Source organism: Aulonocara sp. 'chitande type north' Nkhata Bay, linkage group LG4 (genome assembly GCF_057382095.1).
Source record: "Aulonocara sp. 'chitande type north' Nkhata Bay isolate Kocher_YH1m ecotype deep benthic linkage group LG4, A_spYH_male_GT1.1, whole genome shotgun sequence".
Lineage (NCBI taxonomy): Eukaryota > Metazoa > Chordata > Actinopteri > Cichliformes > Cichlidae > Aulonocara > Aulonocara sp. 'chitande type north' Nkhata Bay.
This window is the reverse complement of record NC_141347.1, coordinates 23,929,710-23,956,028: the sequence shown is the minus strand read 5'-3', so window position 1 is coordinate 23,956,028 and position 26,319 is coordinate 23,929,710. Positions and strand designations below refer to the sequence as shown.

At 39.8% G+C, this 26,319-nt stretch overlaps 2 protein-coding genes across 2 annotated transcripts in view; both read right to left on the bottom strand.

The window, feature by feature from the left end:
• Positions 1-2,266: 2,266 nt before the first annotated feature.
• LOC147332618 (cytochrome P450 2K1-like) lies at positions 2,267-11,974 on the bottom strand. Its single transcript, XM_086289286.1, has 12 exons — positions 11,759-11,974; positions 11,492-11,654; positions 10,562-10,711; positions 10,250-10,410; positions 8,926-9,105; positions 8,682-8,823; positions 6,607-6,791; positions 6,359-6,500; positions 6,085-6,268; positions 3,273-6,001; positions 2,541-2,695; positions 2,267-2,449 (listed from the first exon to the last, which is right to left on the bottom strand). Exons 1-10 carry the CDS (start codon positions 11,957-11,959, stop codon positions 5,980-5,982), a joined length of 1,530 nt encoding a protein of 509 aa, XP_086145412.1. The 5' UTR covers positions 11,960-11,974; the 3' UTR covers positions 2,267-2,449; positions 2,541-2,695; positions 3,273-5,979.
• A 562-nt stretch (positions 11,975-12,536) lies between these two features.
• The window catches only part of abca3b (ATP-binding cassette, sub-family A (ABC1), member 3b), a 36,567-nt gene continuing 22,784 nt past the window's right edge, over positions 12,537-26,319 (bottom strand). The window contains exons 17-31 of the mRNA XM_086289283.1: positions 25,847-25,945; positions 23,985-24,183; positions 23,592-23,898; positions 23,234-23,507; positions 21,209-21,413; positions 20,871-21,090; positions 19,660-19,818; positions 19,365-19,537; positions 17,761-17,889; positions 17,450-17,644; positions 17,157-17,344; positions 16,891-17,061; positions 16,598-16,794; positions 15,992-16,065; positions 12,537-15,375 (exon numbers count right to left, since the gene is read on the bottom strand). Of these exons, the coding sequence (XP_086145409.1) occupies positions 15,244-15,375; positions 15,992-16,065; positions 16,598-16,794; positions 16,891-17,061; positions 17,157-17,344; positions 17,450-17,644; positions 17,761-17,889; positions 19,365-19,537; positions 19,660-19,818; positions 20,871-21,090; positions 21,209-21,413; positions 23,234-23,507; positions 23,592-23,898; positions 23,985-24,183; positions 25,847-25,945 (2,722 nt within the window). The 3' untranslated portion in view covers positions 12,537-15,243. The remainder of the gene's footprint in view (positions 15,376-15,991; positions 16,066-16,597; positions 16,795-16,890; positions 17,062-17,156; positions 17,345-17,449; positions 17,645-17,760; positions 17,890-19,364; positions 19,538-19,659; positions 19,819-20,870; positions 21,091-21,208; positions 21,414-23,233; positions 23,508-23,591; positions 23,899-23,984; positions 24,184-25,846; positions 25,946-26,319) is intronic.

Here is a 26,319-nt window from a genome sequence, read left to right as displayed (position 1 = left end):
CGGCAGATGCCTTTATTAGCTGGTCAACTTCCCACCTCCTCGCCAACGGATGATGAAAACTCTGATCGTGAGGGTGACGAACATTATCGTCTTTCTCTTGTTTAAATGCTTCTAGAATGGTTGTTTCTCTGTGGTGTTTTGTATTAGGCTTGTTATTAATTGTTTCCCTCACCCACTTCCTCTTGAAGGATATATCTGGTTGAACTGTGTCTGGTCGGGTTGTGAGGGTTAAGCGATGTTCTCAGGGTCTCCGGACTTAAGCCTGAGCGAATGTGTACTCCCACCACTGGATATAAATTGTTTTATTCCACACCCCTTCCTCACTTTTTAACATATTCACTTTTGAATGTCCTTAGCAGTTACCGTTCTGTGTTTATTTTACGGTTGATTTATTCTTTCACATTTTCACGTTTATATCTCTCATTATTATAGTATACTCTGTACTCTCCACATTTTTATCATTACTTATGCTTTTTGGTTGCTAGGTTACAGGAACTGTTAATTTTGTGTCACTACCCTGGTTGCACTGACTCGTTGTATCCTTGGTTGCAGGACAGCTGTTACTGCTTTCGTCGGGAACCGAGACTGCTTGCAGCCGACCCCTGGGCAGGGTGGTGCCTGGACTCTTTTCTCCTCATCTGCAATGACAGATAAAGACAAATGATAAGACCCGAGGAGTTTTTCGAGCCAGGCTTCGACACGTCTCTGTGTTCCTTTGAATGTTACTTATTTTTGTGTGTTGACCCATTTAAGATGGGTCAAAAGGGGGATTTGAAGAAAATATAACCTGATCAAACATTATTCAGCTTTAGATATTGTTCAGCTTTAAAGTTACTGTGCAACTGTGTAATAAAAATGTGCTCACGACTTTGGCCTTGAGAGCGATAAGAAGCGATCGCCTCATCCTGCAGGTGCAAGATATCTGCAAGCGAAGAGACTAGAACACCCAAGGCCGATTTCCTTTTATGGAGTTGTTTTTTCTGCTAATGCAGCACTTTCCTCACAACCCCCTCCTGTAAGTTTTAGAGAATATATACCCATCCTCACAGCAAATATTAGGAATCTCTTGATGTGAGCTGTGTTGAGAGGTTGTCTCTGTCTCAATAAAAGTTCACTGATTCCCCATCTGCAGCAGGTGTCCGGTTGTCTTCATTCTCCGCCAGCCTGGTTAAGTCAATTCCTCCTTAACATCTAAAAGAACCTATTTAATGAAGGAAGACGGGTTCACTTTGTGTTTAATATTATTCTATTGCTGTTGTTGTTTTTTTTGTATCCTTCAGTAACACACTTTTCTTTGTGCCAGACTGCAGGGTGGGGGGGTTGACTGGCTTTGCAAAAAGTAAACACTGCATGGAAGACAGTTAACTCACTCGACGCCGTTTACTAAAATCAGGCTGTTTTCCAATGGCTGATAAAAAGGCCAGGAAGGCTACCAGACACTCTGATGTCAATAAACAACTCTCCAAAACCACCTGGGTTATCAGGTATACTCTTAAGTATTTGCTAAACAAATAATTTGCACTATTGAAATGGGCATGTTACGGATTCAAATATTGGGGATGGATACAAGAGGAAAAACCAAAATAACAACACTGGTCGGGCCGGGTCAAGTCAAACGATGATTTTAATGATCACACGCGTGGGAGATGGACACCGTACGCAGACAGCATCAGATCTCAAAATGGTGGAGCATTGATCAAACTCTTATAGCCTCTAGTGGCCCCCACCTAATCATAAAAGCCTAAAAATTCACATTCTTTCTCTCACACGGCGCCTAAGCTACGACCTTGACTCCCTGTTTATCTGCTCCTGCTGAGATGGGGCAGAAAACTCCAGTATGTTCTGTTCTCTTCTAGAGACAAATAAGGCGATGACTTTCTGCGAACAGTATTTCTTATAACTCAGCAGTATAATGCATCATAAAACAATATCATTCATTCACAATAAATCAGCAGTCTATGCAAATCAGTTTAACAAATGTAATAGTTATCACCTTCTTCTAATTCAGGAGAATAATGCAAACTAAAACTACATAATAATTCACAATCTTTAATTAAGGGTCTAACATGGCATAAAATAATATTATAATCCCACAGGCACATTTTAAGGCAAGTATAAGTAAAGTAGCCAAAATAAAAAAGTTAAGAGACTGTAGATTATTGGAAATGATAACACATTTAATAAATTACAGTCTAAGCAAAGAGTTACATAAAGCAGGAATGTATGTCAGAGTTATGAAAGCAAGACCCAAATGCAAGACTTCCTGTAGAGTACAATGTGTTTATTTACAGGGAATAAAATGACAACAAGTGCAACAATCTTCCGCGTGTGTTTCTCTCTTCGTGTGCTCGCTCCCGTGCATGACTTCTCCAGTGTTCGTGGTGGTTGTCCTTTTCCTTTCAGTAACTATGAACAACATGCTCCACTTCCTCCACTCGTTTCCGCAACACTTTGGATATAAACACACTGCCGTTAATACACGCAATCCCCTCCACTCGAAACACTATCACAAAGTAGCTGGGAACTGAATGATTTCTCACAACGATCCAGCATCGAGTGAAGCTCAGCTCGTCTGTTAAGTAGCTCTTCAGATTAGGCTGATCAGTAACAGGTGAGTTTCATTCACTTTCAGGTGTGGCTGGCTTAACGGCAGGAAACTCTGCGGGCCTGACGTCTCCAGAAACCCCGGACACCGCTGTACACACACACACACCCATCAACTCACAAGTGAAAATGAGGGACGGTGAGTGTTGTGTTGGGCTCTTGAATAAAACTCCCGCTCAAGCGATAACGTGGAGCAACAACAATCTTTCTTTAATACAGCTTACTGTCGTGCTGTTTTACATTAGTGATGTTCGATTCGTGAACGAATCGTTCAATACTCGAGAATCACTTTACTGACTCGTGAATCATGATTCACAAGCCCAACTGACTCATCCCTGTTGCTGTTAGCAAACTAATTCCATTAGTAGAAATATATCTAGCTTATAATTAAAATTGGGGGGGGGGGGGGGAGAAACAACAGCCAGTTTCGTAACAAAAGCATTTCTGCTCTGAACTGGAAGAAAAAACCCTGAGTAGAAGCTCACATCAAGAAAATAGCTCCTCGGTTCAGAGTAGCATCGCGCTGCTAACATGCTAACAACACATTTGAGCTACTCACCCCCTCCCTTCCTGTGCTGAATCGTAAGCATAAGCGAATCACTCAGGACTCGCTCACCCCCTCCCTCCTGTGCTGAATCATAGAGCGAACGAACGAATCACTCACTCACCCCCTCCCTCCTGGCTCACAGCTTCTTCTTCTTCTTGGTTGGCAACCAATGTTAAGGCGCATCACCGCCCCCTGGCTCAGAACGCAGTGGACATTTAGATGAGAAAATATATATTTGACACACTTAAGGAAAATACTAATAAAATACAAATAAACAAAATAAATGTTTATTAAGCAATTTTGATAGGAAATTGCTTAATTTTAGAAATGTTTTTGCTCTTTTTTCCTCTATAGAATAGTTGTTGTTGTTCTTTTTTAATCATTCATCTTAGCAGTGGGATTTACATGAAAAGGGAAACAAATTAAGTTTGAGTGAAAATGTAAAATTTTTGCACTCTCTGGTCAACTGACTCAGTGAATCAAATGACTCAAAAAAATCTGATTCACTTTGGTGAGTGACTCATTAACACTCGATTCAGTAAAAAGAATCAAATTTACCATCACTATTTTACATGCTACCAATTTCCTGTTTAGTGGGTAAGTACTGCCGCCTAGTGGCGCATGATGTACATCAATATAGATTACACCACAGTGAGCAAACACATTCATGGCCACGGCAGGTCGTCAGGCAGGGACGGCAGACCATGACAATATACTGAGCTGATTACTTTTTTTTTTTTTTAACACAAATTCAAATTCTTTTGGGCTTATCAACCCTAAATCTGAACCTTAATGGCTTGGACTGTGAGTGTTCATTATAGAGCTCAGTTTCCGCCACAACTTTGGTTGTTGCTCTAAAATAGCTGGCTAAGAAGATTTAAAGATTATATAAATAAGAGTACAATCTAAGAATACCTATATGATCTAAAGCTTGATCCAACATGCTGTATTTTTACATGCCTTTTGTAATATCTGCACTCTTTTGGTTAAAGTGTGTCTTCTGTATATTCATGATATGTTTAACCACATGCAAAAACCACACTGAAAATCTAAAGACTTTAGTTTGTTGCAATTGAAAGAATAAACCTCTACCAAATTACTCTCTTAAAATAACAGTGAAAAACAAAAACAGTGACATGATGCACAAATACATTTTGCCGTGTTAATCACCAAAAGCACACATTCAAACAAAGTTCTGGTCGGTGATGAAAATTTTGAATGACAGAACTCATTCTGTGTATTATCATCTCCTTTTACTTGCTAGAAGTGACTGAAATAAAGGGTTCCCTTGTAGAGGTGGTAAAAGTATAGAATTTTGTTCTTAAGTAGAAATACTACTGCTAAAAAAAAAAAACTCCAGTAAAAACTGAATTACTGATTCAACTTCTTTACTCAAGTAAAATTTAAAAAACAAACAAACAAACAAACAAATACAGGCTCTGAAATGTACTCAAAGTATGAAAGTAAAAATAGCTCTTTGGAGGATTTTTCTCTTACCTAGATTGTTTTTCTAAACAGGAAAATGTGTGCAGTCGGGGGTTAATGTGAGATTCAGTAGGTTGGAGAACCCTAAAATTGGTTGCAATACCTCAGTGTGTGGAAAACAATCATAACTCACAATTGGCATGTCTGCTGTGGCAGACGGAGAGGAGTGGAGAAAGATTGGACCCGAATGCAGTCACTGATAACGGACTTGAATTGAGAGTAAGCCTTTATTACGGCAGAGCAGAATACAAACAAAAGCAAAGGGTGGCAATGAGTAAGCTAGCAAAACCTAAACTGGGAGAAACCTAAAAATAAATAAATAAATAAAGAATAATGACACTAAAGCCCTGCAACATGGGAAATGCAGTTTGCAGACAATCCAGCAACAAACAGGACGACAAAGGGCTTAAATACACAGAGGGATAATGAGGGAATGAGACAGAGGAGGAGGAGAAATCACACACGAGACCGGGGAAATAAAACTGAAAACACTAACATAGCACACGAGACTGTAAAAGTCTCTGAGCAGTCGTTACCTTTGAATCTAACCTCTCTTCTTCTTCTCCTGTCCTGTCTTTCTTATCTTTCTCCATCTCTGAGTGAAGTTGGCTCTCTTTCTGTTCTCTCCCTGTGAAATACAGCAGCTGGACCTTTAGCTAGCAACACACTTTGAAACAAACTGCACACAAACACTTTGTGTGTTTGTGATGTTTGTTGAGCTGAGAGGAAAGTTGCATTGGAAATTAACTGACACTTAAAAACATGGTGGCTGTAGCTCAGGTGGCAGAGCAGGTCAGCCACTAATCAGAAAATCGGTGGTTCGATCCCAGGTTGCCTCCTGGCTGCATGCCAGGAGGGTAAGATACTAACCCCATGTTTGCCTACTGGTGGTGGTCAGAGGGCCCGGTGGCGCTAGTGTCCGGCAGCCTCGCCTCTGTCAGTGCGCCCCAGGGCAGCTGTGGCTACAACGTAGCTTGCCATTGCCTGTGTGTGAATGGGTGAATGACTGAATGTTGTGTGAAGCGCTTTGGGGTCCTTAGGGACTGAGTAAAGCGCTATACAAATGCAGGCCATTTAAAAAACAATCACTTTTAATCCCTGACTTTGACACATGTCGTCTTTTTTTTTTTTTTTTTAATTTATCCACTGGTGATTAATAAACAAACAAAGGTCCGCAGTGACGAGATAATAACTCCCCCCCGAATGCATTACAGCCAAAGTAATGAGCCTGTTTTGAAAACGTAATAAGTAGAAAGTACAGATATTTGTTTGAAACTGTAGGGAGTAAAACTAAAAAGTAGTCAGAAAAATCAGTTTCCTTGACATCTGCCTTTGTCTGTTGTTCAGAATGCTGACATCTGTTTCCTGTTGGGTTAGGATAATAAAAACAATGTTTATGCTATTGTCACAAGTAAATGCTATAATGTCAAGTTCCATGTGTCTCTTACTGGCGACTGACAGCACACAGCATATGAGATGAAGGAGGGGTGGTGAATCCCACAGCTGGTGTGAGATCCAGTTCATCCTCTGTGATTCCAGGTGGAGGAGTGAAATGAAAGCGCTGAATGAGGGAGGTGAAGAAGAGGAAGAGCTCCATCTTAGCCAGACCTTCTCCGAGACACATCCTGCGACCTGCAAATGCAAAGAGTTTACACTCATTTAAACGAATCATGTCTGCGCTAGTGAGAATTTTCTCAAAAAAGCCTGACAAAGTTGTCATACCTGCAGAAAAGGGCATGAAGGCATCTCTCCTGACAAATTGACCCTTTTTGTCCAGAAAATGTGAAGGGTTAAAAGTGTGTGGGCTCTCCCATTCACTCTCATCATACAGGACAGAGGTGAGAAGGGGAAACACAATAGTTCCCTGTGGGAAACAGAAGATTTCTCATGTAGATGTACATCTACAGAACTAGTTCAGGTTATCAGAAGTAAATCAAGATGTTAAAATATATTTAGGTACAGCAGCTGACCTTTTTGATAAAGTATCCCTTGAAGGTGACATCTTGGCTAGTTTGGTGAGGAACAGACATGGGGACAATATTCGCCAGTCTCTGAGTCTCGTGAATGACTGCATCAGTGTACGGCAGGTTTTTCCGGTCATCTACACAAACTTGTCGGCTTCCTACTACCCGGCTCAGCTCCTCGTGGACCTGCTCTGCAGAGACAAAATAAAGAAACAAATTTGTCCACATTAGTTTTAACAGATCTGCTAAAACGTGTAAAAATAAATAAATAAATAAAAAATCTAAAATTATACACAGAATATTGTTATGGTGCACATTGTTTGCATATGAAATGCTGTGTATTTATTTACCACTGACTGGTAGTGGTGGTGGTTGTTTTGCCTTTTCCCTCTGATATCACCTGCTGACATGTCAGTAAACCCATAACTGAAGTCATTGGTCTTGTAGCCCAACAGGACACTGAACTCTATATACGTATTTATGTGTTATCACCTTATATAAATATCAACTATGTGTGTTGGAAAGGCTGTCGACTGTGTTCGAGAGCCCCCTTGTGGCGAGAGAGTTGAACTATTGAGAACATGGTCCAGAGCATGTAGGTTAAGCTAACACATAGCAAGAGGCACCTTGTAAACTGACTCAACAGTGGACGTCTAGGCATAGTGTGAGTTGTGTGCGTCTCTAAAGAACTGTGAGTAGACATCTTGATTGAATCCTTATTATAATCAGCATTCTGTATATGTTTTGTTTACAGACCACACATATGGGCTCAAATTGTGGGCATAAATATTTTGTACTCTTAAATCAAATGTGTAGTTGTGAACTGAGTTTTGTAAGTGTGTAAGTGTGTGTGTAAAAAAGATTTGTGTTTGTAAAAAAATATTTACACAGTTACAAATTTGTTTGTTAAGGTCTGGTTACAACGGTGGCCCTGAGAAGCCAAACGGACTGCAACTTACACCAGCAATAAGAAAAACGTTGCAAAAGCACACAAAACACAACGGAAATAGGAAACAAGAAAACAAAAATAGGAAAAAAAAAAAAAAAAAAAAAAAAAAACCACACACACACACAAGGGAAGTGTTTCTGGGGAGACAACCTGACGGACCAGTTGCAGGAACCGAAAAAATGGTGTGTTTTATCATGATTCATATAATACTGCTGACGTATTTTCAGACTAATAGTTAGGCTAACACACTTACCTCTCATCTTTTCTTTCCTCACAAAACCGATAGATCCTTCACTTCTTCTAAGTGTGTCCCAGCGCAATTCTTAGCATAATTTGGTTCCTGCAACTGGTCCGTCGGGTTATTGTCTCCCCAGAAACACTTCCCTTGTGCTTTTGGAAATCTGTTTTTTCCTATTTCCGTTGTCGTTTTTCCTATTTCCGTTATTTTTTGTGTGCTTTTGCAGCGTTTTTCTTGTTGCTGGTGTTTTCTTAAGTTGCAGTCCGTTTGGCCTCTCAGGCCCACCGTAGAGGTTACAGATACAAAGCAAAAACCTGCGTATTAAACTCTACACTTAAGTTCCCTGGCTATGTGTGACTTTCTTCTTATGAGTAGGAATTTTGTCCCAATTTTTCTGCCTTTCACCTGATTGGTCAATGTCGTGTCAATCATAAATTTAACAATCCAGTCAGAGAATAGATGGGTTTGGGGTGCTTTGCTGAGCTTCAGGTCCTGGAAGGGTAATGCAGTTTGAAGCTGGAGGATCTCTATATGAATATCCTAAGCTAGGTCCCTTAACTTTTGGCAGCTACTGAAAGGATAAAGTTGTGCTATACCAGAAATACCATTATTACTTTAGTATTGAGCCCATACACAGACCCCACCTACGAGTTGTACACCACCCCTGTAAGCCTGTGGTTGCATCACTGTGCTGTTGTGTTAAAGAATAACAGCAAATAAGGAATAACCTTATTTGTGCGTCCTGTGTGTTCTGACCGACACCCCAAGGTGAACACCATTGTTATTCAACCAACGCCTATACAGTCCTGGGTGAAACCCAAATTAACAGTGTGGTATTTCTTATCACCCACATTCTTTTGAGGTGAGACTTGCATGTCTTGTCCAGTTCCTTACCCTGTATGTGTGGGTATTTAGCCATTAACAGCAAACCCCATCTCAGTGTGGCTGCTGTGGTGTCAGTGCCAGCAGCAAACAGGTTGCTCACTGTGAATGTCAAGTTCTCCTCATTGTAGTGAGTATCCAAAACACAGGAGTCCTAAAAGAAATAACACTCACATTGCTTATTGATATCAAACCTAAAGTGTAAATAATATTATCATAATTTAAAAAAAACAAAAAAAACAACACACAGTCTTACTTCTTCTTTCTGTTTCCGAATCAGAAAACAGTCCACAAGCCCTCGGCACAGTCCAGGCTCCAGAGTCTCTTTCAGATGCTTAATTAAATTCTTTATATCTCTGACATTCATCTCAACATTTTTTAACACCACCTGGCGATTTTTTATCCAACCGAACAGCCGAGGAAACATGTTAAAAAGCTGCAGGAGAAAAAAAAACCAACAAAAAAAAAACAACAACCTTAAAGCTTATTCCAAGTAAATACACTGAATTATTAGAAATAAAATTAAATACATTTTACTTTGTCATATGACACATGTTATAGTTTAAATATTAAAAAAAAAAAAGATTAAAGTCCACACATTATTATTACACATTGTTTCACCAAATCCTGGTTTTCATTTTTATGAAAGCAGCGATGACTTGACCTATTTTAAAATTCCCCTCACAGAAATAATTTAAATCAAAAATAACAAAGTTACTGTTGCTGTGCATCTAAAGATATCTGATATTTTCAAGTAGCTTTACCATCTAATTCCTTAATGACTATCGGTGCATATCGTGTCATATATACATTTTATTGTATCTCATGATTAAGAATTACTGCCTTTGCATCAATGAGCATTAATAACAATAATAAAAATTTAAAAAAAAAAGATTGTGAAAAAGCAAATAGTCAGATTTCCAATGCACCACAGAGCCAGATTTGCTAATGGCAGCGCTACAGCTTTGGCTCTAGCCTGTGTTTCTTCACTGAATGTTTAGAGCCTTGTTATTGTAGGGAGTTGTGTATGCCTTCCAGAGAGCCATATCGATGGGGACTTTAGCCCCTGGGATCCCTGTTCAGCCAGGCAGGTCACGAGGTGGAGGCCGGACAACAATCGGCAAAGTCAGATAAGACAGACATGAGATGGATCAGTTATCAGGCCATCCTGACTCCCCGAAAAGCCTTCAGTTGATCCAAAATGCTACAGCGAGAGTATTGACTGCAAGCATATTTCTCCCATATTCGCTTGTCTTCACTGGCTTCCTGTTAAATCCAAAGTTGAATTTAAAATCCTTTCACTTACAAAGTCTTGAACAATCAGGCCCAGTCTAATCTTATAGACCTCATAGGACCACATAGCACTGCTGGTTTACTTGTGGGACCTAGAGTATTCAAAAGTAGAATGGGAGCCTAAGATACGAAGCACGTAGTAAACATCAGGTCATGAGGCCTGTTTGTTGTTGCTAATTTAATTTAATTTATAAGATTTTAGTCTCACAGAATTTTCTACTTCCATATATGAATGTATGTGATCGTGGCCAACTTCACCAACTCATCGAATCTGTCAAAAAGCCAACCTGGACTGATGCAGAACCTACGACACATATGGTTTGATTGGCTCGCTTCACCATGTTCTTGAATACAGGGTCACCGTAGTCAAATCTGCTTCCGAACACAATAGAGGAGATAATGTTGGCTGTTGCATAATTTATTGGAAGAGCTGTATCAAAAGCATTTCCTGTAAAATTGATACACAAGAAAAAAAAAATCTAAAATAAATAAATCCATACATGGGCTAACAGACATGCACAATATAACATTCAGAGGTGTGCTAATTAAAAAAAAAATCATTTAAATTGCAGTTCATGGTTCGTGTACTTTTGCCATACCTTTATGATCTTCAATCACTTGAATCAGATAGCCACACTCCTCCAGGATTTTACCCTGAGTAAGTCTTTTGCCCATCCCAAAGTCTTTGAGGGTGGCGAGGGCAAAACGTCTCAGCTCTTTCCACGATTCTCCATTTGCAAACAAAATTCCTACAAAACATAAAATCCTTTATTTTAAAAACTCAATTAACTGATTTTTATGATATGGAAATAGAAACATGCTGACAAGGCTTAAACCACCAGTAAGGAAGGGCTGAAAACAATGAGTATTTTTAAAATTTTTAACTTTTGAAGTAGTTTTTGTTTTTGAATATATCACATTTTGTACCCCCCAAAAAGTCAATTCTGTTCATCTGGATGTAGTGTTTTTACTAAATTACAGTACATTTGCATTTGTCTTTTTTTCCCCTAAATAGTTTAAAATTGTACATGTGACTCTATTGTATTGAAATTAGCACCGCTGACTAAAAATGTCAGATTCATGATCATTGGTCAATGAACATTCTTTATAAAGCTGGGGAATCTTGCAGTCAGCTGAGACTGTAGAAGTCACTTGGATGAGTGACAAAACGTTTATCCCACAGAAAACGCTGTCGAGATGAACAGGATCAACTTTTTGGGATTTCCTTACCTGGACGATTGAAGCAATTTCATAATAAAAGTGCTGTATTGCATAGTTTACTACACAAACAGGGTCACATCCTCACGGAAGACATTCAACATTAAAGGAATATGTAGCACTAAACTTATATAAACTTTTTTTTTTAAATTCTGGATGGAGAGGAAACCTGTATTTCATGAAGTCATGTGAGTCACAGCAGCTATAAGTGCTGTTGGTTATTTCTGAGAAGCCAGGTATCATATGTTGACCGGACTATTTGTGATAGTAAAATGAAACAGAATAAATGGTATTATGAAAGAATTTCATACCATGACCTCTGCTCAGGTCCTTAAATAGCGGGGAGACGTTGCGCTCTCCAAACTCCACTGCATAGTTAACCAGTGCCTCTCTGACTGCTTCGTACCCAGCCAAGACCACAACCTTGTTGGTTCCTAAATAAACTGTAAATACTGACCCATATGTCTTTGAAAGCTGGAAGAATAAAAATTAAGCAAAAGACAACTGAAATAGCATTAAATACATTGCAATCTTTCATTAAAGCTGCTCCTTTTGAACGAGAAGACAGCCTGATTTACCTCATGCAGAGTTTTGTAGGGTCTCTTGAGGTCAATTTGCAACAGGTTGCCTAGCAGAGGCAGTGGTCTCGGTCCTGGGGGTTCCTTCCTTCTTTCCTTAGAAATGTAATTGACAGATAGGAGATAAAGAACAAGCAAGAGAACAGCAGCAGCCAGCACGGTGGTGGAACTGGAAAAGTTAAAATCTACAAAAAGTGCCATCTCCGTCTGGTGTCAGTGGTTTTTCTCTGTGTTACTTATGTGAAAACTGCTAGAGCTTCCTTGTAGGGACTCCCATGATAGGTTTAGCATCCATGTTCCCGCCCCTGAGATGCATATCTCATCTGTGCATTAGGTAACTCCCCCAGTGATTTAATTACAGGAACTTGTTTTGCCAGAGCAAGTGAGAGTTGCCTCACCCTTCAAAAAGCCACAGCTATGTTTTTTTAGGGTCAGCAATGTTTCAGTTACCAGGTTGCTATTTATCACACAGAGACATGTAGAAGATTGAGGTCTGTTAGGCGCCACCTCTGTCCCCTGGGGCTCCACCTTGTTTATGCTCATGGTGGCTTTTGGAACATTTTAACACAGTTATCTGATTTAAAAAAATATATCGCTTGCTGTGTGATACAGCTCATCCTTCCTTTGGGATTAATAAAGTATGCTGATTCTGATTCTGATCTAAGTTTGGGGAGTGGAATTCTAATATTTAATTAGTTTGTCGCATAACAATAAGTAAGTAGCAGATACATCCAAACAGTTCATGGGTGGCAGCTTGTTAATGAGGCTCATACAAATATGGTCACTAAAGGCTCCAGAAGACTAACCTGGTGGAGGTCAAAATGCTTACTTGGAAACTAAAGAAGGACCTTACAGTGGTCTCCATTATCCAAATTATGCTGCATATATATATATTCATTCCCCTATGAGGATTGTCACGTGACTCTCCAAACAGGCTGCTGGACATCAGGATGTGCAAACATTAAATTATAAATGTAGCAGGGAAGGAGTATTTCCAGGATTTCTGAAATGGGATGGAACAGGGTGAGCAAGAATGAGAATACGTAATCGGAAATAAAATCAACACAGAAAACAATAGGCATCATTTTCAGGCTCATGTGTAGCCCTGTGGTCTTTAATAATTTTAATTAGTTATATATTGTTGGGTAGTTTGAGTTATAACAATGCAATTAATCTAAAAAGAATAAAAAATAAATAAAAACTTCAAAATAAATGGAACAAAGAGCAAAACATAGTAGCGTAAAAGCTTGAAGTAGCATAAGATTAAAAAAAAAAAAAAAAAGAAAATACTTAAAGTACTTCATGAATACTCGATTACATTCCTACTGGTCTGTCGCTGCTCTCCTCCAGTGGTGTTGGGCATCGTAAAACACTCGAACACCTGGTGCTATCCACTCTCTCACTCTAGCCTACCTCAGTTCTCCTGCTTCTCTGTGCAGGTATGCCATGATGTCCAGCTTTAGGTTGGCTTAGATTTACATAAACCCATTTCTAACATACATTTGTTTTGTGTGCATTTTGTTTTGGGGTTTTTTGTGGGGCCTAAAGGGAGAGTTAGCTTTCTGGGGATGATGTGGTTGCCCATCCTTGTCTGTCACAGTGTGGTTAATCCAGGAAGAGGTCAACAACAAAATAAACTCAAAACCCTTCACCACTTACCTCTGGTGGCAAAACCATTCAGGACAAATGCTGAACAAACTGAAATATAAAAACAGGATCCCACACTGGGCTTTGCATCCTTTTGCATAGAGCATTATTTAATTTAAAAAGAGTAGCGATACATTTAGAGTTGACAAAGTCAGTCCCATGGCATGGTACAGTACAGTACACAATTACAATGATGTAAATTCCCTTTTTAAATTTGATACACCACATTTCAGCGTTAAACATTCTTCAATATCAGCAGCGCAAACCTTTTAAATGTTTATCATTTTTCTACTTGTCTAACAATGCTGTTATTTCAAGTCACACACATAATGAAAGAGGATTTGTGCAAATACACAGAAATTATAATGTAAAAACCTTTGAAAACCTCTAAGCAACACATCTGTGGGGTTTTTAGGAATATCAGTTTCTTGTTTAGCATAAAGAAAGCACTGCGGATATATCAAGCTGTTAATACAGCTGTCAGAGAGCTTTTTGTGTGTAAGACGGTATACATTCATTTCATTTCTCGGAAGTGTTTCTTTGAGGACAGCAATGTCAAGTAAAGGACTCGGTGTGGTTATCCCAGATTGCAACAGCAGGATACTGAGTAAGAATTCGTTTTTGGAGACATTAAAAGTCTTCAATCTGTTTTGCAGACTCTGGGATGAATCCAGGAAGTGGGCTCCCATTTTATCTGTCGCTGTCTTTACACATGCACAGGTGCAGCATGTGAATTGCACAGCTGATGGAAAAAAACAATAAAAGGTCATTGCAGTCTCGGTGTTCTAGGCCAATTTTAATTGAAAGACTTTGAGTTTCACCAGAACAATGGCACGAGTAAAATCTCCAGCGTCACTTTGTGGGTTTTTTCTTTTTTTATAAACAGCTTCGACGTAAGCACTGAAGCTGATATCCACATAGTAACACACTGTTCCTGTACTTTTGTTGGGCAGAAAACTGAATAGTTACCTAACAGGAGCTGAAAATTGAGATGTAGTAAATGCTCTAAGAAGAGACTAAATGTACCCTGTGGATTAATCCTCAGTCTGGACGGCCTTCTATTGTTCACTAGCAGCTCTCTGCTCTCCCAGTTTCGTGCATTTTGCAAGTCCTATTTTAGGCATGCATCCATTAATGATTCCAAAACAGGCTTTAAATGAGTAAATGGTTTTAGTACCATGAACACATCGCATTATGTACATCTGGCAACAACATTAAGAGGCTCTTAAGGAAAAAAACAAAAACAGTCCTTCTTCATAAGGGCGACATAAAGAAACAGGAACCCTCATTTGTTAGATAGGGCTCAAAGGTGTGCGACAGTTACACAATAAAATCAACTGGAGTGGTCCGTTCTCTTGCAATGATTGACAGTCACCGAAATAAAGCACACATTTTTGAACACACACAAAAAGTAATAAAAATCATAAATAACAAAATGACAGACTGTACACTCAATTAAAACACACAAATAATCCCTGTCACACACATTTCATAGTAGTGGTAGTATCTATTGAGTGATGCAGTTTTCTTTGTTTGACCTCGCTAGAGTCAGTGTAATCGTGTCGTAATCAGAATCAGTTCTTCTACTTTTAAACAACAGCAAATGGCATGAGTGACCAAAGAAAGACACATCCGGGTGATACAATAAAAGAAACGCTGAAGTTGGTGTTTGCCACTGACCCGCAGAGTGTGTGTTCGTGTTCAAGGTTTAAAAACGGCGCTGGAGATGAACTGTGTTCTCCTCTCCACGCCTGGCGATGTAACCGAGGCAAGTCCCTGCATAAGGGCCGTGTGCACGTAGTGTAGGAAATGGGCGATGGGATGGACAGATTCTTCACCTAGTTCCTCTCGCTCTGTGTGCAGTGCTGAAACTGGGCAAAGCTAAGGAACACCTGCTCCAGTGATATCTGACTCACGCAGTAGTCTTCAATGTGGTATTTCTCTTTGGCTGCCTCCAAAGTGCCAAACACCTAGATGGGAGTTGAGAAAGAGAGGACATGGAAAAGTGAAGATCACATTTAATACCTTTAATTTGCACACAGTTAAGCAGACAAAAAAAAAGAAATCTACTTTTTCATGCACATCCAAATACCGGTTAGCTTTTATATATACATTTTTTTGTTTTTCAGTATTTTCCAAGGCATTTTGTGCACCATGTATCACAGCAAGTTTGTATGTTAAAGTTATGATATGAATACAGACTTTAAAATTAAAACACGGCAATCAAGACGTGGAAAATGTCAAGTTGAAACCTTGATCAAGTTACAAGAGGACTAGAAAAAACTGACTTAAACAATGTAGTTACTATTTTGTCCAATAGAGGGAGATATAACACAGCACAAGTGCAGGGACTTATTTTTTTATTTGTGAGCGATCTACTTCAAAGTTGACTCACAGATGACTAAAAACAATAATTAAAAAAAAAAAAAAGGACAAAAATAAATATAATTTCCATCATTTGTGCATTCATCTTTTTTTCACTTATCCAGGGATAGGTCAGGGGTAAACGTAAGAAAATAGAACATAATACGATCAATTAAAGTATAGACAAACAGATGCTGGGTAAAAGATCAAAAGTAACTGTACCTGTGCCCAGGTTAGTGTTTTGTCAGTCAAATGGTAATGCACCATTCCCTGGTGTTCATCCTTGAGCTGACTTCCTGTTGTGGAAGAAAACTGACAGTTACATTTGCTTTGTTATTCTTTTACTTTGAAAAGAATAGCTTAATCTGATGAGCTTATCGTCCCACTTGAGTGTTTCAGTAAACTGTAAATGTGCCGCTTGTGTGTTGTTTACCCTTTTGGAATATTTCGGTTTGACCGCATTGGTCAAATACAGACTCATTAAAAGGATTTAAAAGGCTTCACCACGAAGAAAAGGAACTTCATTGTATAGTTTATTAAGAGTAAGGTCTTTGGATATTATGGCTTCTGTCTTTTGAGAAAGAGTAGCATACATTTTTGTTATTGGATATAGTCATAACACCACCAAGTGGCAGCAAACAGCCACAACAGGTAGAATTTCCTCAACATGCAATGCCATGCTTGAAGCTTAAGATATATATAATTATTTATGATCTTGGTATTTTCAATCCCTGAGAACTTACTTCTAGTAACTCACATTTTTTATGAGAAGTATTTATAGTTAGATTTAGAAATATTGAAACAACTCTTCTATCACGAGGCTCTGACCTGGGAAGGTGCTTTCAATGAAGTCTTTAAATAGCAGCAGGTCGCTGTGCTCCAGTTCAGCTTCTACATGGACTTTAGCCAGCAGCGTGTAGCCACTGCCAAACTTGCTCTTTAGATGTTGGGGACTCCCGAGGCACTTGAACTGACCGTTGACCATCACTGCCAGCCTGGTGCACAGGGCCTCACACTCCTCCATACTGATGAACGAACATATCGGTGGGAAAGTTAGGTAGGTGTAAGCTTAACTAGATGGAGCAAATCAGCTGCTATCTACCATATTCTTTAGCATGTACCTATGAGAAGTGATGATTATAGCCTTGCCAGACTCCCGTGTGCGTGTAACAGCGTCCCACAGCAGCCTCCTGGCAACGGGGTCCATCCCAGTCGAAGGTTCATCGAGGAAGATGACAGGAGGCCCACCAATCAGAGCCATTCCTGCGCTCAGCTTCCGCTTATTACCGCCGCTGCATATGTGCATTACGCCACATTATTAGAAAAACTTTTTCAAGCATTCTTCAGGATAACATGTGTATCCTCCCTCCACCAAAGAGCTACCTACCTGTAGCTGCGGACCAGTTTATCAGCATGAGGCTCCAACAGCAGCGAGCGCAGGACATTCTCCACGCAGCCAGACACGTACTTCTCTGGGATTCCTCTGAGCCGGGCGTACATACTCAGAGTTTCTCTTCCTGTCATGTGGTCCAATACTGCATCAAACTGAGGACAGTACCCTATGCGCTGCTGCACCTGTTATACAGAGATAAATCTTCTTTTTAAATATTTGTGTGTGTTGAAAGCAGTGTAGTTCGCCACTCTAGACTTTGTGGATTCTCCCATCTCCCTCCCTCTTACCTTCTTAATGTCTCTCCGGATGCTGTATCCATCAATGAAGGCATCTCCAGACGTGACGCTCTCATCGCCTGTCAACATCTTGAAAGTCGTGGTCTTTCCTGCTCCATTGAAGCCCAGCAGGCCGAAACACTCCCCTTTTCCTACAGCGAGAGACAGCCTGTCCACAGCCAGGAGACTCTCCCCGCTGCTGTACACCTGTGAAGAGGAGATAACAGTTTAACATGTATTTCAAAATTGGGACACTCAGTCCAAGTATTTAAAAAATAAGTCAAGACCTTTGCAAATAAGCAAAATACAGCTAAGCCACTTACTTTGCTGAGCTCCTGCAGAATGAGGGGGCTACCAACCATAGACTCTATTATCGGCTGGCACTCCAGAACCCGCTTCCTCTCATCGGCAACATCTCGGTCCTCTGGGAGCAGTGCTGTTGCCATGGGTACCTAAAAAACACACCAAAAAATGACATGATATCCACCTGATATTAAAAGGGATCAGATAATTGCATTTCTATGCACACAGTTTCTATGTGAAATAGCTTTCTATGTGCCATTTTGGATAAGACAAGTCCGTTTTAGGTCAGTTACACTGCAGAAACATGTTTCAACTGATTCCCTTAAAAAGAGCATATAGGGTCTTAGGATTTGGTAAGTAGCTATTTTAGGAAACATTGTGCAGCTGTCTTTGCAGTGTGCATCGCTGACATGAGTGGGTCTGTGGGAAACACAACAAAACAATCATTTTAGAGCTGGACCTTCAGAATAACATGCCCATTAATAAAATACTGGCATTATAAGAGAGATGGACAATGGACACCTCGCCATGGTTTAATCTGACCTTTAGCTGAGTGACCTAAAAACAATCTGAAACTGAGCATTTAAAGCAGTCTGAAGCTATAGATGATCAGTATGAGCAAAAACCCATAGTGGCCATAATTAATATATGCATTTATCATTGTAGCAGCGTAAATATGGCAATTTGAGCACAGTCAGTGCTTTCTTACAACAAGCTTCATTCACGTGGCTTTGTCTATGCGTAGGCCCTTTCAATATCTGGCCCAAGGATTCTTTTTCAGGTAGGTTGGAGGAGCCATGTATCAAACTACCAAACTTCTAATTAGTAAAGGTCACGCTCTCTCTTCTGAGCCTCAGCTGCACCCAATACTAATAATATTATCTCCATGGACCACCACAATAGCCATGCATAGTGTCACAGTGCACCCTTGAGAAATTCCGCATGCGCACCACTTCACAAATTCAAACGTAAGCACTAAATATTAAAAATAGAATGTTTTCTGCGATCATTAGTCATAACCCTGACCCGTATACTCAAACATGACATCTTTCAAAAGCCTTTTGTGTCCGACCAGCCTGACACCAGAGTTTACAGCCTTCCACTGCAAAGAAAGATCAGTTAATCTTCAACACGAGAAAAGAGAAAATGACCGAGATTGTGACTGTTTCACAAATGAAATAAATCTTTTTTCTTACAATCACCTAATCACTTTTACTTCTAGTTTTAGCTCTGAGGTGTTTTCTTAAATTAGCAACACAAATGATAATTTCATATGCAATTTTTCAATGTCAAATAATCCCTAAAGTCCAACTGTTCAGCTTTGCATGGATTTTACAGCTCCAAATATTATGTCCTTGTGAGGATGAATGCAGAGGTGGTAATCCATTTTAGAACTACCAAGTGCCTCAAGGGTATCTATTCTGGTGAAGCAGATTAATATACTAATCAATATTTAATTCCTCCAAGACTAAAAAATGTTCCCTTGGAAAAAATAAAAAACACAATTCAAACTGACCGCATTTCAAATGCAACATAATATAGACCACACTAGTAGCAGAAATGTTTGCAAATTAACCATGAAGAAATATTTTAGTCTTTTTAAGCACCCTCTTAATTCATCTACCTTTTTGCTCCTCCTGAACAGTGAGGTGAAAAGTCTCCAGAGAGTGTGGATGCACTGCAGCTCGATGACAAACAGCAGAATGATGAAGACCACACCCTGCACGGAGAAGGCCACGAGAAATCGTCCCACCCCGGGCTCTGACATTGAGAAGTAGTTTCGCTGGTATGTGATGTCTACAAACAGAGAATCACCAGGTTACCTCTGCACTTCACAAGTAAACTTCTGTACTCGCGGCACAAATAAAATAACTTTTAAGAATAAAAATCAAGCGATTAATCTTTTAGGCAGTACTTACTATATTGCTTGCAGATTAATTCAGTCATAAAACTGGAGGTGCAAAACGAGATATATTCATAGTTCTGGTAGAACTGGCTGAAGGACATTCCCAGGCAGTAGTTTGGGAAGATCAGGAACACCTTATCCAGCAAGTGTGACATGTGCTGCAACTCCAACTCTAGACAGGAAATATTATAATAAAAATATATTTAACGGGATGGATTTATTTTTTAAGCATTCTTCATCTTTTTTCCCCACGAGGACCTAAACGAGTGTGTAGAGATCCAGGGTTCTCATCACAAGTACGTCTCACAAACCCACTCCTTTTCACAAAGTTAATCCAGTTTACCAGTAGGAGGTAATAAAACATGATTCTTCACTGACTTCCCACACATACTTATACTGTCTATTGTATTCAGTGAAGGACAGAGCCAAGCCAGAAGCACTGCTGCTGGGAGATGAGCCCTAATGCCAAAAAGAAGGACTAAGTGATTTTTTAAATACATGAAGTTGGCACATTACATACTGCTGGTCTGAGTTTATTAAAAATATTGAGTTTGTTAATGGAAAAAATATTGAGCCGTAAAAGCTCTGGTCACTTTAATAGGTACACCTTGCTAGCAGCCAACACTGTGGTCATAAATTGATGGACATGGTCACCAACAGTCCTCAGGCAGGCTGTGGTGTTTAAATGATGCTCAGTTGATGCTAAGTGGAGCAATAAAATATCCTCCACTTCATTACATCACCAGCAGCCTGAACCGTTGATACAAGGCTGGAAGGATCCATCCTTTCATGTTTACTCTGAATTTTAAACCCAACACACTGAAGGTTATAGCAGAAAATGGGACTCATCAGGCCAGGCAATGTTTTTCTAATCTGCTATTGTCTAATTTTGGTGAGCCCGTGTGAACTACACCCTGACTTTCCTCTTCATAACAGTGGCACCAGATGTGGTCTTCTGCTGATGTAGCAGTCTGTCTGTCACCAACATCAATGCCACATTCAGTCACTTAAATCACCTTTCGTCCCTGTTATGATACTTGTTTTTAACTTTAGCAGGTCGCCTTGAATATGTGTCTGAATGTCTAAATGAACTGAGTTGCTGCCATGTGATTGCCTAATTTAAAATTTGCTCATTTGTAAACAAGTGTACCTAAAAAACAACTAGCAGTATGAAAAAGAGGGGCTGTCGTATTTTGACTGGTGACCATCCATAACCGCTCTCACCTGGGATCGTCAAGATGGTGACAGCCAGAAAGGTAGCAGTGCCTGAGATCATGTTGAAGATGGTGAGGCGCGTATATGCAGTAGCAGCAGTGGAGAAGAGGAAGCTGAGCAGGTACATAAGAGGCACCACAGCCCAGCCGTACAGCAGAAGTAACAACAACACATCTATAAGGTGGTTGTCCTCTAGAAAAGCACTGATTCCAAAAGCCTGGAACACCACCTGAAAGAAATATACACATATATGCATACAACAGATTCACAAAACCCTATATTGAAACCAATCAATCTGCCTTATTATCCTGTCTGAGTATTGCAGTAGTAACAGATGTCATACTGACCAGCATGAGGAGACAAGGCAGCAGGAAGTTGACCAGGTCCCAAAGCAGGGCTGAAAACCAGAAGTTTGCCAGGTAGACGCCGCTGACCTGCTGCACATGCTTGGACTTGATGGAGGACTCTGTTACAAGCAGCAGGGCAAAAGTGCTGGACAGGGAGGCCATCCCATACATCAGGTTGATAGCAATGGCAAACCCTGTCTTACTCCTACATAAAATGGAATGAAAGAGTGCGACGATTACACCACAAGATGGAAAAGAGGTGGGAAAAGGTTGCAGACAGGGCGTCTTTCTATGTCCCAAGTCTTACTGCTATAACATAACTTGAATACAATTTAAATGCCTGATTTATATTTCAGAAACCAGAAATCTTAACCCTGTTAAGACTGGTGTGGTGGTGTGTTGGTCTCTACCAACACTTTAGGGATGATACCCAGCAGCAAAATGTTCCACTGTCTGTGTCTGCCTCATTTGCTGTAGGTGGACAAGCAGTGGAGAGATCATTTTTTCTAAGTCCACAGTGAAAAAAACACCCAAGGTTTTCAGCTACACATGGGTTTAGTCACCCTAAAAGAAAGGAAGCAAATCTGCTTCATGTAACAATGATGTGTCACTTTGGCTCACCCTCATCACTGCAGGGTTATTTTCCAAACAGTAAAGGGTATTAATGAGCTCGACTAGAGAAAAAACACAGCAACACTTTGAATGTTTGAGCCTCGTGACAGTGAAATTAAAAATATTGTAGAGCAACCATCCTGCAACATCAAACACGAGAAAACTGTTTGAAGCTGGAGAGGAGAGATGTTAGTTACTTCATACTGGGAAGTGCTGTGAATTGGTTTCAGCTGTTTACTCACTCACACCTTCTTTGCGTGAAAGGAAAGAGCTTCATTTGAACAGGAGTACACATGTGCTGATTGTTTTTTTTGTTGTTGTTTTTAGAAAAATCTAAAATTCTGATTCAAGGAAAGCCCTAGGTGTACGCATCACATACAAAAATGACTAAATTGAGAAAATCTAACTTCTATCTGTCTAATTTCTGTGATTTTTAAGTTGCTTGGAACTGTGCTCTTAAACTAACTTCTATTAATTAGTCTGAATGTTTGAAGTTTTTGAGACTGAGCAAATACTAGGCTCAGTCTCAACTGATCCAGCATAGAATTGAAAATTTTTAATTAAAAAAATCAAATTAAAATACTATGAACAACAAGGTTCATCTCATGCACCAACATCCAGAGCAGAGGAAACATTAAACTGGCTCAACTGAAAAACCAGCCAACACTACGTCCTAATTCAGAGCCAGCTAACGGCTCAGTCCCACAAGTCAAAATAGGAAAACAACCTCCTTGCATCTCCAAAAAAAGAAGAAAAATGGTGGCTGCGTGGTGATTATATAGTTTTTTGTTTTTCACATTTTGTGATCGATTGCAAATTGTGGCGACTAAATGGTTGCCTTTAGCTGTTCACTCGTGATTGTACAGGTCGCCTGTGGCAGGAGGCAAAATTACTGCAGTCTGACTTGGACTGACTGCGTTCACTCTCAGGGAGATTGTCGAAGTGTTGCGAATAATCGTTCTAAATCTGCAAACAGATTGCCAGCGTGTTGCCATCTTTGTCAATAAGCACAACTCGAGGGGACTCGACTCGTTAGACTTGCTGAAGCACAACTATAATAGTTAAATGGGAATTCCTGTCTATGTATACAGCAACAGATATGTGATTTTCAACAATTTATGACAGTTAATTGCTGTATTAATAGAAACAGAGTGCATGTAATGACCAAATCAAACACTGATGGAAGACTGACTTCAGATATCGTCAAAAGTTGAACTTTTTTTATCTTAATCTGCAGTTGAAAAAAAAATGTGAAAAATCGCAATATGTGTTATTGTGATGCTTCGGATTAACAAAATATTAGAAATCACAATAATATTGAATCCTAAAGGAAGTATTGTGATAATATCGCATCATGGGATATCTGCTGATTCCCACTGCTAGCAAATACTACCCTATCCTTTCTCTACTCACTCTGAGAGCTGGTTCTGAGCACTCTCAGACAGGTTGCGTGGCATGGGATAATTGCCTGCCTGGATGGAAGCATTCGGCCCTGCTAGAAGTTTGAACAGGGCATTGTCCACCATCATGAGTGCTGTGGCAGGTGTGTGGTAGCCCTCGTTGTTAAAGTAGGCTGTAGCTTCTGCAAAGTGGTTGCTGCTACCTCGAAAAACAGCGCCCACCACGCAGTGCTCGTTAAAGCTGCCTCCTTCTTCGTCCGCCTGAGTTAGGATGTAATCGTTGAAGTCTACAGGGAGAACGAAGGCTTACGATCAGTAAATACCAAAAGTGAGCAGCAACACCAAGCATTTGTCCTCCTCGTTACGCTTACCAGTAGCATTGGTAAGTTCGCCAAGCTGGGCAGAGAGCTGGGAACCGTATACGCTTGCCCAGGCAGAAGCCAGGGGTCCTGCCCCAGACTGCAGAGAAACGGGAACCCTGGTGGGACCATAGCGACTGAGTCCCAGACTCAGTTTCGGAGCATCATTATGACTGGGAAGGGTGCGTGCCACAAATAAAGCCACAACAGTGAAGACAAGAGGGACCAGGAACTGAGCCACCATCACCTTCCAGTTTCTCCAGCTGTACAGCGCCCTCTTTAGGAACATGGCATAGAACTGCTGCAGGTGTAGTCTGACCTGTTACAGGAGAAAATGGGAGCTTCAATCAACAGAGCAAATTCGCTAAAAAGACGCTGAGCATCGCTTTTATTCCTCTGTCTTACCCCGGTGTTCAGCTTAATGTTGGAGCAGTCTTCTGAGATGAGTGTGCCGCTGTCTGTGAAGTCAGTGACATCAGTCAAGCCGCTGATGCTGCTGGCATCATCCATGGTCCAGTCATGAGAGCGTCTCTCATGTTGGTACTGCAGGGCTGGCAGCTGGATCGCCTGGATATCCAAACTAGAGTCCACCAGCTTTCCAACTCTGGAAACACAAATAAATCTCATTTTATCCACTGAAAAAAAAAAACAAAGAAAAAACAAAACAAAACACCATTGGTTTTATAGCTGACACAAAAAATAAAAATAAAATTTAGATAGTTTAGATAGTTTAACATTAAATATCAACTGTTTATGATAGAAACATGTATGAGGAGAGAAGAATCTATTCAATCTGTAACATTTTAATTCATTTCAGCACAGTGCGGTGAAGACAGCAGGGAAAAAATATTTCTGGGCCTATTTATAATTCAATAATCAATGAGAGGCTCACAGAGTGCCTTTGTGAGCGTGCAGTTTAGTTTTATATTCTTAATATGCCACTTATCTGTGAAATGTACTTTCACAAGTAAGAAAAAAAAAGAAAAAACACAGAAGTTACATTTTAAAGCTTTTCAACTCAACACCAACTCAATAACAAATTAGCAACAAAATCTCAGGAAAACACTATTAAAAGGTGATTTATTTGTTGTGAATAATTATAGTTTGATAATAATTAATTGGCAGCATTGTGTAATGGAGTTATTACACTCGGCTGTAAAATATGAATGAACAAAAGAAGCTAAACGACCAAACGCTCCAACAGCAGCTTTTCTTTGGTGGAACGTGTCAATGGCCAGAACACGCTGCTGGATTCTCAGTATGAATCATAAATAATGAGGCCTGAACAGCAGCAAATACAAATGTTAAACTCGTGCCAGCTGAAGTAGCACAGCGTAAGCCTTCCGCAGTGGATGCGGTCTTGTGATCGTTGCCACAGATACGCATATTAAATCCAAGGGGAAGAAAAAAATAACTGAATAAGGCGGCTGGGACTGCAGTGGATCAGGAAGAGTTGAGTTTGCAAGCAAATTTTTTTATATTTTATTTCTATCAAAGGTGGCGTCTAAAGTTCCACAAATTCCAAAAACGATTTTCAGTAAAGCGTAAAAGATTCAGGCACTGAACACCCTATACCTACGACTAGAAGCAACTATAACCTTTTCTATCACGTCCATACTGTTTTATATACTAGAAGACATTTAGTCTTACACTACTGCTTGTGAATGTAACACTATCTTACGTTACGTAAAAGAAGGAGGAAAGGTCTGCACACCGTTTGGCTCCAAGTGATACCTGACTGATGACGACACTATATAGAGAAATATCATTGTCACGCTTCGATCCATAGTGTCCTTTAACCCATTTTTGCAACAGCATACTCTGTTTTAGATTACATTGGAAGCTGATGACAGGGAAGGAGCAGTGTGTTGTGGAAGGAGGTTCTGATAGCATTCATTTTTTCTGTGCAGGCTCAACTCCTACTGTTGAAAACGTCCGGAAGAAAACCACTTCCTTCTCCAAAATTCACTGAATCTTCATAGACTTTAGAGCAAACATTTGATAGCAAACATAATGTCCCCCATGTGATCAGAGTCAGTTGAACTTAATTAAACCTACTACTTAAGTACGCTCTGAACCAGTTTTATCCCCATCTTCACTAAAATTCTCCCCAGAAAATATTTTATTGCCTTTGTGATCCGTCATTTTAAAGCTTTTAATTTTACAAAAATGGTATTTTTACAGATCAGAGACTAATTTTCTGTGATACCCGAGAGAAAAATGACTTTAAGGGAGAGAAAAACTGTCACTTGTCCTATATTTCCTACCTGAGGAAAACCTCTTCCATAGTAGTTACTGAAGCGCCATAGCTGGCGATGCCCAGCTCCTCTCTGTTCATCTCCAGCTCAGCAAACAGCAATTCAAACCTGATAGAAAGCAACAAAGAGTTTGATTATAAAATTAAAAAAACAAAACAAAACACAGAGCCAAAATTGCTGCTACCTTTATTTAATATAATCATGTCACCAGTAGTCAAGTGAAAATGAGTTACATTTTTAATGAAAAGCTGGCTTGAGTTATTAAATACATTCACTGATTCAATTTGTGGTATTGTATAATCTGTTGACCCATTTCTAACAGTTCAAAGTAATATTTCCATGCTTTTCCCTCACTCCATTTTTTCTTTGTTCTTTTCCTTCCCCATACATACATAATCGTCTGCAATAAAAAGACATGTGAGAGCAGAACAATTTCCTAAATAACTACATTTTATTGCGCATAATGTGTTAAAATACTACAG

Excerpts from the sequence above, each read along its gene's own strand:
- LOC147332618 (XM_086289286.1), bottom strand. The coding sequence starts at position 11,959 with ATGGCACTTTTTGTAGATTTTAACTTTTCCAGTTCCACCACCGTGCTG. Across the intron at positions 10,712-11,491 it reads GGACCTGAGCAGAGGTCATG|GAATTTTGTTTGCAAATGGA; the intron begins GTATGAAATTCT and ends TATGTTTTGTAG. Across the intron at positions 6,501-6,606 it reads AGGGATACTTTATCAAAAAG|GGAACTATTGTGTTTCCCCT; the intron begins GTCAGCTGCTGT and ends TGTTTCCCACAG.